General features: G+C 37.2%; 3 protein-coding genes across 4 annotated transcripts in view; 1 reads left to right on the top strand and 2 right to left on the bottom strand.

Moving 5' to 3' along the window:
- The first annotated feature begins 103 nt into the window (after positions 1 to 103).
- On the top strand, positions 104 to 1,324 carry LOC105702486 (28S ribosomal protein S24, mitochondrial). The gene is made up of 3 exons (XM_012430090.1): positions 104 to 270; positions 354 to 534; positions 697 to 1,324. The coding sequence occupies exons 1-3, from the start codon at positions 244 to 246 to the stop codon at positions 984 to 986; spliced, it is 498 nt and encodes a 165-aa protein (XP_012285513.1). The 5' UTR covers positions 104 to 243; the 3' UTR covers positions 987 to 1,324.
- A 370-nt stretch (positions 1,325 to 1,694) lies between these two features.
- Positions 1,695 to 13,028, bottom strand: part of LOC105702488 (CCR4-NOT transcription complex subunit 6-like) — a 592,633-nt gene continuing 581,299 nt past the window's right edge. For both annotated transcript variants that reach the window (XM_012430091.1, XM_012430092.2), the window contains exons 7-10: positions 9,632 to 9,862; positions 9,367 to 9,544; positions 9,104 to 9,243; positions 1,695 to 9,027 (exon numbers count right to left, since the gene is read on the bottom strand). In XM_012430091.1, coding sequence (XP_012285514.1) covers positions 8,951 to 9,027; positions 9,104 to 9,243; positions 9,367 to 9,544; positions 9,632 to 9,862 — 626 coding nt within the window. In that variant the 3' untranslated portion in view covers positions 1,695 to 8,950. The remainder of the gene's footprint in view (positions 9,028 to 9,103; positions 9,244 to 9,366; positions 9,545 to 9,631; positions 9,863 to 13,028) is intronic.
- Positions 9,981 to 11,581, bottom strand: LOC105702489 (protein YIPF5). Its single transcript, XM_012430093.1, has 2 exons — positions 11,241 to 11,581; positions 9,981 to 11,041 (listed from the first exon to the last, which is right to left on the bottom strand). The coding sequence occupies exons 1-2, from the start codon at positions 11,461 to 11,463 to the stop codon at positions 10,482 to 10,484; spliced, it is 783 nt and encodes a 260-aa protein (XP_012285516.1). The 5' UTR covers positions 11,464 to 11,581; the 3' UTR covers positions 9,981 to 10,481.

The following is a 13,028-nucleotide window of genomic DNA, read 5'->3' on the forward strand; positions in this document are numbered from 1 at the left end:
GACCCTGCCCGTGAGCAATCTCCCAACTCATCTGTGTCTCCCAATTCATCTCTGTTTCTATTCGAAACTTTTTTTCGTGCGTAGTAGCGCCATCTATGAAATTTTCTTGAGACCTTGTCGTCAGTTAAAATATCGATTTCAGCACGTTATTTTAGCGTATTGCAAGAGAATCGAGACATTTGATTTATTGATATTTATTATGTTATTGATTCTATGAATTGTTAACAGAAAACGAAGAAAAGGATGGCATTATTCGCTAATATTCGCCATGTAAGTGAAATGAGTCTTAGAAGCAACTACATGACATAACCTCAGAATCGTGTATCTAATGTAATGTATTATTTTACACCCAGATGTTGCTCTGCGTGGAAAGAGTAGGAGTGCAAAGGCATTTACATGTTACTTCAGTTGTAAATAAAACACAAGCTGGTCGTCACAGACCTTCGCTAAGAAGAAACAAACCACTGACTTATGAAATGGCGTACGCACCGCATGATATAGCTCACAGAAAATCATGGAACTCGTGGAATACGTGTATGCATTTCATTTAAATACTTATTTATTTTATATCGATTATAATGTAAATATAGCAGTTTTTGTATCGTAGCTACTTTGAAGACGTAGTTATCAATCTTGTATAAATGTATCACTTATTTTCCTTTTTCCATGAATGTATAATGGAATGTTTCATTGTAGCAAATGTAACCGATGGAAATCGAGTGCCAGAAACAACAATAGAAGATGTATTTATTCGTCGATTCATGGAAGGAACATGGCACAATGTGTTTTTATGTGACATCATTATTAAACGTCAGCACAACATAATCAGGATTGCTGGAATTATAAAGCAAACACTGAACCCCCAGAAAATGTATTTTCTAATAGGATATAGTGAGGAACTTTTAAGCTACTGGTTACAGTGCCCTATAAAATTAGAATTACAATCCGTGGCGAATCCAAAGGATGTCATTTACAAATATATTTAAATAGTGTATTAGGAAAAAGAAATTATAGTATTAAAATCATGAACAGCAAGATCAAACTTTCTGACGAAAATATTAAAGAGTGAGTGAATGAACTCTAGCAATGTTATATCATTCAATTAGAACTGCAACATTTATTTTATTTCTTTTCTCTCACTTACCTTCAAGAAATTACATTTTGTCAAAAGGTATGTACTATGAAGATATCCTGTTAATTGTGCTGAACGAAGTCCATAAAATAATGAAATACAACGACAAGATTATTTGAATGTTTCATTTATTTTGCATTATTTCAATAAATCGTTACATTCGATCATGATTCGAACGCAGCCCATATACAATCATTGCATTTTTAATAAAAAATAAAATATGTCACCCTAAAATGAACATTGAAACAAGTAGGGATATATCCGAGTGCAGAATGACAGATCATTAAATTATGACGGTTTTATGCTTGGTTTACTAGTCAAACTCTCTCCTTTTTGTATGTCCTTACAACTCGTGCCTTCCAGTGTCCAATCAGGCCTTGCAATGTCGCCTATTTGTACTGTTCTCAATGTTGCAATTTCGTGAGGAAAAAACGTTAAAATATAATTCAGGACATAGTACTCAAGATTTTATGAAAATTATTTCAAATATTTCACACGTACTGAATTATTATGTTACCAAATTTTATTCACTAATTTATATGCAAAATAATATATCAACAANTTCTTTTTTAATTGATAGAATAAATGCCAAGAACCATTTTAAGTGAAATGTCTCAAGTGATACAATTCTCTTGAATAATTTTACTCATCAGTTGTTGATGGTTAAAGTCAAGGTGTACACGCAAGACCCGATTGAACCGACAGGTTTACAACAGAAAATGGGTTTCGTGTGTTGAAATAGAGAACGCAAGATGTAAGATAGAGAGATGTGTTAACTGCATAACGTTTGCTGCACAGAGTCGTGCATTAATTGCACTGTACATCGCAGAGTACCCCAGATGGGTTAAGAGTGGCGAAGACCTAAAGATGACATAGACGCGTATCATACACATATGTCTCGTATAATGGTCCAAGACGTTCCGAGGAAATTGACATACTTTGTAAATCCTCCTACATCATTATAATTTGTATCATTGTTTAGGATAACGTTCTTAAAGGTGGTCGCGCCTTAGGTCTTCGTCACATATACTCCGTCATATTAACAACTAGGACAATTACTAGGCTAATAAACCTCGTCCTTATGAGTCAGTTAACACACCCACTCGATCTACCTCTCAGAGAGGACGCAAGATGTCTTTTTTTTTTCCATTGCCTACAATTTAACGCCCAGCCTTTACAAAACGTCAGGCTGACTTAATGTGCTGTGCTCGTTTTATTGTAGCGTAGTACAATTTCATTCTTAGCCATGGAAGTCAAGTATCGACGGAACGACGCGATACCACGCATATATCCCGACCAGATTAACATTAATCATTAATACCCCGATTCGAGCCAGATTGGAAAATCTCAGCCGTGACTCGAGGATACATATATAAATATGAATCGGTGACAAGTCCGATATGTCACGACGAATCCAGGACAGATCGGCCGTTTCGAAGTTCGGGCTGACAAAAAAGACAAAGGACATAGGCGGCACTGCGCATTACGTCGTCTTAATAATTTATCAATTATCGTTATCAGGGCCCGGAAAAACTAGCGCAATTTCGAGCCGCCACGTGGCTGGCCATGGGTGATGACGTCTCGTGCATATCCATTAATCAGAAATAGCAAGGCCTACGACTAAGAAAAAGTGCCTACATTAATCCGTGAATTAATGAAATATTTCAAATTGAAGGTGTGCTTCATTCGGGATGTCATTTACTCCGTCCACCGTGTAGGTACATGAAATTCCTCACGGTGGTCACTCTTCCCCCGAAAGGGAAGGTAAGATGAATAATTCAAGTTGAAGGCGAAAAACAAAAAGACTCTTGTTTGTATTGAATTAATGCAATCGATTTGCCTTATACATTATCTAGTGCCTTTCCCTCTTAGGGACGTCACTGCTCAGTGGTCAATCATGCGGCGACTCGACTTTTTCAGGCTCTAATTATTAGTTATAATCTTATAGACTATACAATACGTCCAGGATAACTGGATCGAAGGATGTACACAGGCATCAAATCGATCATGTACGACATCATCGATTTGGGTTACAGATAATAATGTACTAAACGTCCCTGGTGTACGCAGCAATCGCACAGGACTGAGACGATCGATATAACCGCTCGATTAGTTAAAGTAAAAATATCTACCTAATATTATGTAAAACTAGTGTTTAACCACATCCATGCAGTTACAACTCAGGCAGCCCGGGAAAGGCCAAAGTAAATGTACACTGCCGGGATAATACATGTTCGAGAATTCACATACATACAAAGCAGTCTGATTACACGAGTCGGTAGTTTGTAGAGAAATTAAACAAGGATGTATGAACCGTTATATCGACATCGGGGCTAAATCCTTCGATCTTAATCGGTAAAGGATCCTGTGGTTTTCTTTTTGGAAAGCTTGAGGAAAATGCGTTTAAATATATTTACGTATTGCGTGACAGTGGTTGCTTAGAGTTTGCACGACTCATTAATTTGTGGTCAAGTGTCCTCTTCTTAAATGCATTGATGAACAACTTCCAAATAAGTATTTCAACTTATTTCACTGACTGTAATGTTAATTCTAAGGTCCATTAATCCAGTAAATGAGGAAAACAAAGTTACGTGGAAAACCTGAGAACCTGATTAATTTTTTATGGATAACTATACACGTTTGTACGCTTTTGTGTGATGATACAGACACGGGACCGCGGATCGTACAATTCGTTTGGTGTTCGTCAAACTTTCCAGGAAAATGATTCACCATTGTTAAGGCATTGCTAGGGCGTATGTTAAAAAAAAAAAAAAAAAGAACAAAAACAAAAGAAACGCGTCATTTTCTTTCCGCTTATGTAAAAATTATTATATCCTTAGAAACGACAGATTCTTACATACTGTTCATTTCGCTGACATTCCATCCGAGTTTAACGTTCTGTAGAAAGATCATCGGGTTAATTATGAACGTTGTTACAATTTCCCCGATTAACTTTCTTACAGAATGTTCACACAATCGGTCTATTCAATATTTCCAGCAGTTTTGTTCGATGAAATTACTATTACATTTACGACGCATTAGTCAACTGCTTATTAAAATATAAAATGCATAGTGGCTCACCCGAATCGGTATTAAATGTAGGATGACAGTAGTTTTCGGTTAACGATAGAGTCATAATATTAAATCGTTGGTAATTGACAGAAATAACGGATAAGTAAGTTACCGCATCGATCGTTTTCAGGACTTACGAGTGAATACAATGAACATATGAAATAAAACCAGTAATTATACTTATCATAAGGATGAATTTCGCGTTGCCGAAACAAAGCCACAGCACTCTTCGCATGTAATGAACGTAATCACGATCGATTAATGATTCCTTTGCGTATTTTAATCCGACATAATGAGTGAAAAGTACAACACCCTACACGTAACATCGACGAGGCCATTAGGCGAAGTGACATCTTAGCATTACGATTTCCTTGGTAACCACTGACAACATGCTATCCAAATCATAGTGTAATAAATTCGCATTGTCGCATCTCGACGAATATCCCTAAATCCCGAAAATGTCAGAACTAGTCTGGAATACTACGACGCGGGCTTAATTCAAGCCAAAAATGCACGACAGCGCATTTTGCTGTCAAATTACGCATTCACACAATGCGACTGTCTTGCGATTAACTATAATTACAATTGTGAACGTTTTTATTCTCTTACACATTCCCATTAGGACGATTCCTCCTCCAGCACACGCGACAGTGATTTTGCAATTTATCAGGAAACAGTCGTCTTCCAAGACCATAATACCCGGCTTGCTATTTCCATTTCGAACAAACAGCTACCAGACGTCCTAAAGACAAACGTTTGTTAAAATACCTACGTTTGAACATTCGAAATATCTCCGTCGATTTGCCTTGCCAGATCTCATAGGTACACTGGGAGACATCAATGCCCGTCCATCCTGCACAAGCGATGCCGTATCTGCAGAGGAGACATTCATGTCCGCCAATACCCATCACTTCTACTTTATGTCTCACTCGCTTTACACTTTTTTTGTTTCCTTTAAAGGAAACAATATTTCATTGAAATACAAACTAGGAGAAATTTCTTAGATGTCGTTAAAGTACACTCAAATATTTTTTAGCACAACTATTTCGTTTTCTTAATTAAATAAATTCTGGAAACGAGTGAGAAGATTTAAACCTGCCGTGAAGAGGCTCATTTGTACAAACTTTCCTGCTCCTGTTATCACTTCGTCAATTTTCCTATGGTACTTATTGTAACCAGATATTCAAATGCAAAAGACATAGGTATTTTTCGCAGCATTGCAAGTGGCCCTAAATTTAGTTAGAACGTTTGCACGGGGTAAAGTGATGTCATGAATTAGCAACAAAAAGAGAGGTAACATCTAAAGGAGAAATTTTGTTAGATTCTAACGTGACCGCAGGTAAAGAGAAGTGTCGAATTACTGACTCATAAGGTTTGCTTCCTTGGCCGAGCTCAAGGAAACACACCATGGTGAGCATTAAGTCGTCTTAACACCGATTAACGAAACGCGTGATGTGTCGCGTTAAATTAGGCCCAAGATCAGTGGCGAGCTGTAAAAACTCTAGTGCAGCTAGTCGAGGGGTCGTCGAATTACAGCATGAAAGTGTTCTCGACGTCATTATGAATGTACAAATACGGAACTCTAAGCCTAGCTTGGTTCATTAACACTATACTGTAATTACCTACTTTATACAACATTTACTACACTTATGCCACGGATAAGCTTATCCTTTACTACTTGTTTCATTCAGTTGATCGTTGATGGATTCTTTCAAAGCCATGCCGCTCCAAGATATCGTAACAACACTATTTGCAATTTCAAATAATCATAATTTGTTGCCTCGACGATGTGTAAAAAAATGTTCCCTACAAAACTAGTTCGATACAGTATACTGAACAGTTTTCATTTGAATGTTTTTTCTTTATATTACATATCACTAGGTTTAAAAATCATGTTTATCTGAAATTGCAGACATGCAGGGTACTGTTACGACGTTCCGAGTCATCGTAGCAATTTTAATGGCCTGTTATGTATCTGCATCCGTTTGAATGATATATTTGATCATTTGGCATTTGAAGAAGGGAACAACACTTTATAGAGATTAAGTTGTAAGGTGGTGAAAGAGTCAGCTTATTAATGATTTCGTTAACTATGCGTTGTAAATGGGGGTATTTATTATTTCATTTAAGTGTATTGTTTCGTGACTTGAGAAGATTATGTACAGCCTTAAGTTGGCTTCCCGCCAAAAGTCGAATTATTATGCTGTTTCTTTACGAAGATTTCACATTTAATTCAGATAACGAGAGCGAAGACCGTTAACGTTTTATAGACAAGAACAAGAATCGCGTATTTGTATTTATTCTACTAGTTTGGAAAGTAGATCAGAGGATCGTTTAATTTTCGGACAATTCATTTCAAGGAAACTAATCTTAGTGAATTATATCATTATACACTGTGCAATAGCGGTGGCAGATACTTTGAGGGTCTCATAAGTGAATTAAAAAACATTTTGTATATAAATCCAGCAGAAATCAGATTAGTGAACAAAAATTGATGATTTGGAAGAATAAATCACGGGTGATCAACAAATTGTTGGGAAGTCTCTCAATGAGCTATCGCAATGTTACAGACGAGTATGATTGGAGTCACCAGAAAATCGATGATATAGGGATCAAAGCATCGATTAAATAAAAATGATAATATATTTATATACACGTTAAGTTCAAAATCAATCGAATATTCAGTTTAAAAAAAAATAAAAAAGTTACAAAAAAAAGGTGAAAATTAATAATGGTATGAATGATAAAGATCAAAATATAATTGTGCATGATAATCAAATCACGCATGAATGCTTATTTATGTCGACAAAATTTTAAAAAGTACTCGTGAAATGTTATACAATTACAGTCAGTTTTGATACAAACAAAACTGTAGATTTCTAAAACATAAACGCGGAAAAGAAATGGCGACCCTATGTCATCGATTGACTAAAAATATTTGTATAATCCGAAATAATAATGTATATATGGAGTCTACCTTAATTCTACATTATGCCGATAGAGAGTTACGTTATAGAGAATATGCACGGCATATATTGAACGAGACCGATATAAATATTAACGAAATTATACGAAGCGAAATTAACTTCCCAATATCGGAATTTCCTATTTCCTTCTCTGATATCGACTGTGGGGAGTTTAGAAAATCCAAAAATTAAACCCATCTGCCTATCTCCCGTACTGATTAGCAATAAGTTAATTAACAACTAAATTCAGTTGTTAATTTATACATTTCCCCCGTTATTGTGAATTGTGGAATTTTAATTCCTTTAATTTATTTCATTATTATAACGCTGAATAATGATACCTATTTCATTTTACACGTTGCCTCTGGGTGAACCAATTTATACTTTACATATTAATTAGTCAGTCATAAAGAATATAAATATTCAGGGCAGCATTTTGCGAAAACAGAGATACTTTCTTTGTAAGGTCGAACGGTTAAGTTCCGTTTCAATAAAATTTTGATATTTATCATTGTAACCTGAATCGTATAAAAATCGTAGTTTCCATATAATTCGTCAAATTGTGGATCATTGTTGCTTAATTCTTTTAGAAATATTGAACGATACGTGATCATATTTTTAGGAGATTAACTCTTTATCATTATTTCAGCAAGTCTTTTTAATCTAACTTGTTATTCCAGGTGCATTGATCGTGATAAAATGTTTGCTTTTACATTACATAAAATAACAAAGATGGACGAATCCACCGAATCTGTTAGAAAATGCCAAAAATTACATTATCCGGTCGTTTCAATCTTTAATCACATGATCACTGAGAAGGAGCCGCATGTCATTTCTATAGTTAGTATATTAATAAATTAAAGAGTAACCAAAAGTTGCTGAAGGTGGGACATTTGGGCAACTGAATTAACAAGTAGCAGATCGGTGCGGTATACGTCAATAAATGGAACCGAACTACCGCATGAATATAATAATATTAAAAATGAATGACAATCGAACGTTTCACGATACGCTATGATACGTGAACCATCGTTACATTACAGTACTTACAAATACACTCGCTACAATATCATAACTATCACCTTATATAACATTATCATTATCAATATACGTGGCCAATAAGAACAGATTTGTACTTGCATTGAAATTGTTAAGTCAACTCCAATCACTTCGCACAGCCCAGTATAGCGTGTAGGTTTTCGCGTATTTTGTAATTGATTTTTTTTTCTTCTCTTTAAAAATACAATTTTCTCAATGGATGGCAGCATTCTTATCAAAAAGTTGGTATGGAGAATGTTGTAATGACATTTAGGAAGAGATCGGGGCTTTCTCTAGTAGACACTAATTTGTTAGTAAATATGTGAAATTGTTCCAATTGTTAATGTCGATATCACAGAGGCTTGATCGGAATATCTTCTTCTTTTTTTTCTCTCTTTTGTAGGAAAATAGGTATCTACATATTACGATGATAATTAGATGTTACGATATTCTTAACATGGGAGAGTTACACGTCTTAAAAATGCAATACACTATACATGGGCTAAACGCATTACAACACGGCTCCCTTCACCTGGTCGTTAGAATTATTCATCAATGTTTGTCAGTTGGTTGAATGTGTGCGGCAATGTGTGGAGTATTGTAATTATTCACTACTAGAGCAATAATCGACTGCGAGTAGTATTGCTAGAGCCAGAATGTAAGAGAAGGAGTGATGGGGCTTTCGTTATCGTTATCATTAATTAATCCCTTACTGTAACTTGGGCCTAGATCGCAGCGGCTGCTACCTTCGTGAGATCAAACCGTTACTCGTCCCTACCGTCGGTGTCATTTCCAGTTCCACTAACAGAGGAAAATGGTCTGAAAAAGTAAATGCTCATTGAAGTTACCTTCCCACCGTGCGGCAAAATTACCCTTATCAAAGCCATTTACATACCGGAAGGTACATGGGGATGAGGACAACCGACCACTTTGTGTTCTCTGAACCAGTCCGGGCTCAATGGGCCCAGGAGTCCCAGTGGTACCATGCTTTGTTTCGAGTAGAAAATGTAATCTATTATCCCTTTAAAATCAAACCTGGAATCAAAAGGCAGGATATGATCGCTTACTCCTCTACTCTCCAACTAATGGCTTATTCTTTCGTTTCGAGTGCAAGCATCTTGTACTCGATTAATTGCGAGAAGTAGGGCCGCTACTTACGTGTAGTTCGTGTAAGGCATGATGTCTTCGCTGTAGGCAGATGCGAGTTTGAAGGAGTGCGTAAACTCATTCGACTTGTCGCAGCCAGAGATCTTTTGCAGGGAAGATTTGTAAACCAAATCCTTAAAATCGCGGTGGTCGGAAGCCACTCGTCCGGATGTGAGAAATTCGATCACTCCTGTTAAGAGAATCCAATGATAAATCATTATTACAGGTGCTTCTATAAGAACTCTTTGGTCGTTCGAACGGGAAGAATTAAAATTACCAGAGTCAGGTAAGGAGTTGAAGTCACCACAAAGAAGCAGTTGCACGTTGGAAGAGTCAGGCTTATGGCCAGGCCTAAAGGACTGGCCAGCTTGGTCCAGAATGGAACGCAACTCATTGCTTAACATCATTGTTTGAATAAGCTTTACATCACAGAATTCAGGATCCCAGTGGATGTGCGCTGTGCAAACTAAAATAGGTTGTTGAACTTGTGCCGGATCAGATGGGAGGCCTAGAAGGGGCAAAAACATTCATCCAATTATTCACTTTGAATTAATTAACATTCAGATTGGCTTACAGTTTGTACAGATTTCTTCTCATTTGTTGGCTCTATTGATAAATATGTACAATTGGGATTTTATAAATGTTATATTTTACTCAATTTATTTACAAGCCTTATCAAATAATTTAACAATGATGGATTAAGTCTTGAAACGCACATATATTGTTTATATCGTGTGCATTAATATTAGATGGAAGGTCTTATCATATGCAATAACAAAAGATTGACTTACTGTAGAGGGACATCATTTTCAATTTAAAGTTTGCCAATAATCACGCATATTACCCTACATTATACAATTTGCAAATTTATATAATTACATGTATTTACATTATTATGCGTTATCACGATTGCATGACCGATGCGTAGTTAGATTCATAAAAAAAAGTAGAGGTTCTTACACGTTATAAACTTATTATCAAATAACTTGAAATTGTATCTTCCCACTGTTTTTAATGACAATGTACATGCTAGAAATTCATGGACATATTATTGGCACATACAAAGCAACCATCCTCTTTTAAAATGAATAAAAGTGCCCATGCTATTTAACGATTACTAATCCGAATCAGAATATGACTATTAAAGTGAATACACCGTACAGAAGAAGACAAGGATACGCAATAAGAAGACGTTGTTTTTCTTCTCCTGACATAGCAGAAAATAATCTAGATGCTGACAAAGTCGCCCAACCTACCGCAACGGATGCAAGAAGCAAGCCTATTGGTCCACGAAGGGTAGTAAAAATACTGAGTCCAGCAAGAGCAACGACCGGTAATAAACAATAACCAAGAACAGAAGCAACCGATGCTATAGTAATATTCCCTGTACTCGACATTAAAGTCTGTAAAATATACATCATTATACACGACGTGACAGCAAGACCGTAAACATATCCAAAGTGTGCTTTGGAACCCGCCAAAAGTAAAAATGCAGCAAGGGCCAAACAGAATGCCACCGGCCCAGCCAAATCAGAATCCTGAAGAAGATAGTTTGCATCATCGATCTGCCCTCGTCTATGGAACGGATTTAAGACAGCAAGAATTTTTTGAAGAATTCTATCAGGATCGATTCCAAGTTCTTCAAGTAACGGTGGTTCGTCCTCCTCTTCTCCAAAAGCAGCAGGATCTACAAAAGGATAAGTTTTTCTGTAATTCTAGGCATTCTGTCATTTTAACGCCATACATATCCTACTTTTAAACTCACTATTCTATTAAATTAATAACAGGATTATACTAAAATTACAAGAGATTGAAATATGTGTACGATCCTAATCCATGCAGGACGTTCGTTGTCATATGAATACAATGAATATTTTCAAGCTTACCTTTGCCATAATTATCCAGATTATACACGTCATTTGGATAGGCGTGTTGCGTAGGATCTAAGTAACTTTTCGGTGCATATTGAGAATAATCTCCACCTTGCTGTTCACCATAATTTTGGAATTCAAATTGTTGGTTAGGTTGACCGAAGCCTGCCGCGTCGAAATTATACTGACTCTGCGAGGACTGTGCCCAGTAATCTTCTTGCCCCGCGTAACCGGCCATTACTCCACTCGAGATATAAATGCTTTTCCTAAGGTTAAACCCGAGGAATTGCTCAAAATCACTCGATCTCTCTGACAACAAAGCAGGACAAACATACAATAGGGGTTAAGTTCCGCGAACGCCGCAACGTCGCCGCTTCTTCACCGCTACCGGGTTCCGGTAACGCTTAGTAGATGGCGCCACGTAAGAATTTCAAATTGCGCGCCCTTCGAAGCGCGCCGTAGGCCGGAGTCCCGCTGATGTGTCAAGTGTCATATAAAACGTGACACAAAAACATATCATAGATAAAAATCAATATAGTTTCACTTAATCTCATGCATCACAATCTCTTCGTTAAAAAGTTCCGACCAGTTCTTCATCCTCGACGCGTTTACGCGCCGCGTTTAGTGGGACCCCTGTCGCAAACTAAATGAGTAGCTGCAGAAATGGAGATTTACGTCCGCTAATAAGGCAGCAGGATCGAAGGGGTTAATATACCGCCGAGAAAAAAAAACGATAAGTACTCGAGAGAGTTCTTAATGGGTGCCGTTTAATCGATTATTTGTCCAATTGAAGTGAGCCGAGTGGAGAAGAAGTCTCGGAAGCGTAATAGAAGTAAATTGACCCAAAGGTCCGGCAATGTGGACTTTCGTCGGTCCCTTGGATGCGTCAAGCTTGAGCCGTTCAATTTCATGTTTTTCTGCAAAAGCAATTAAGTCTTGCGGGCGCATCGCGCACCGTCAGCGAGAAAACGACGATAGTACAACGAGCTCTGGGCTCCGAGTTGAGCGATTCAAAGAATTATTACCTATCTCGTGCTTTTTCAACGACCATTGATTTCCCCTTAATTGAATGTACCGGTCTACGACCAATCGTTACGGCGTCTTTCAATTACTTCCATCACGACGTAAAATGGAAACTTATAAAATCCTGTCGACTTTAACTTCCTTTCTTTACGCCAAGAAACGCAATATATTCTAAACATACGTAAAGGGCAAAGATAAAGGTATGGTCATTCATTAAATGCACAGCCACGTTGGCCCTGGGATGATTTTTTGATCATTATTACGATAATATGGAAGTGAAATAAAAATACCGCAATGGAGGTGGCACGAGGAAATGTAAATGTGATATTTACGAAATTTGATAATATCATCGGGAAGGATTTTGAGCCCATAGGTACGGTTTAGTTTCCTTTTTCATATTTTAGTGGGACGATATTGGCCATTAACTACGCTTATTGCATTCACAGAACGCTGAAAGGTTTCTAAGTAGAAAAGATGCTTTTTTTACCCTCCATTCCTTCTAAATCTCTCGTGGGGATATAAGACGGTAAAGAAATTCGAAGGAAATAGGAGAGAGAGGGCCGCAAACAGGAGGTGGCCTGAATTGACTCAGAAAATTATTCATCGGACCACCAAAGGTTCCCTTCACGGAAAAGTTGCTTTGACCGAGCCCGATTTATTTAAACAGATCCACTTATATTTACTTCCTACAAATTGGATAAGGCGAACCCCTCCCGCCTCTCTATCTCTCTCTCCCTTTTCTACTTTCGGTTCCGCTCGACAAGATTTTATACCGCCGAC

The sequence above is a fragment of the Orussus abietinus genome, unplaced genomic scaffold (genome assembly GCF_000612105.2).
Source record: "Orussus abietinus isolate OABI.00-Male unplaced genomic scaffold, Oabi_2.0 scaffold63, whole genome shotgun sequence".
NCBI lineage: Eukaryota > Metazoa > Arthropoda > Insecta > Hymenoptera > Orussidae > Orussus > Orussus abietinus.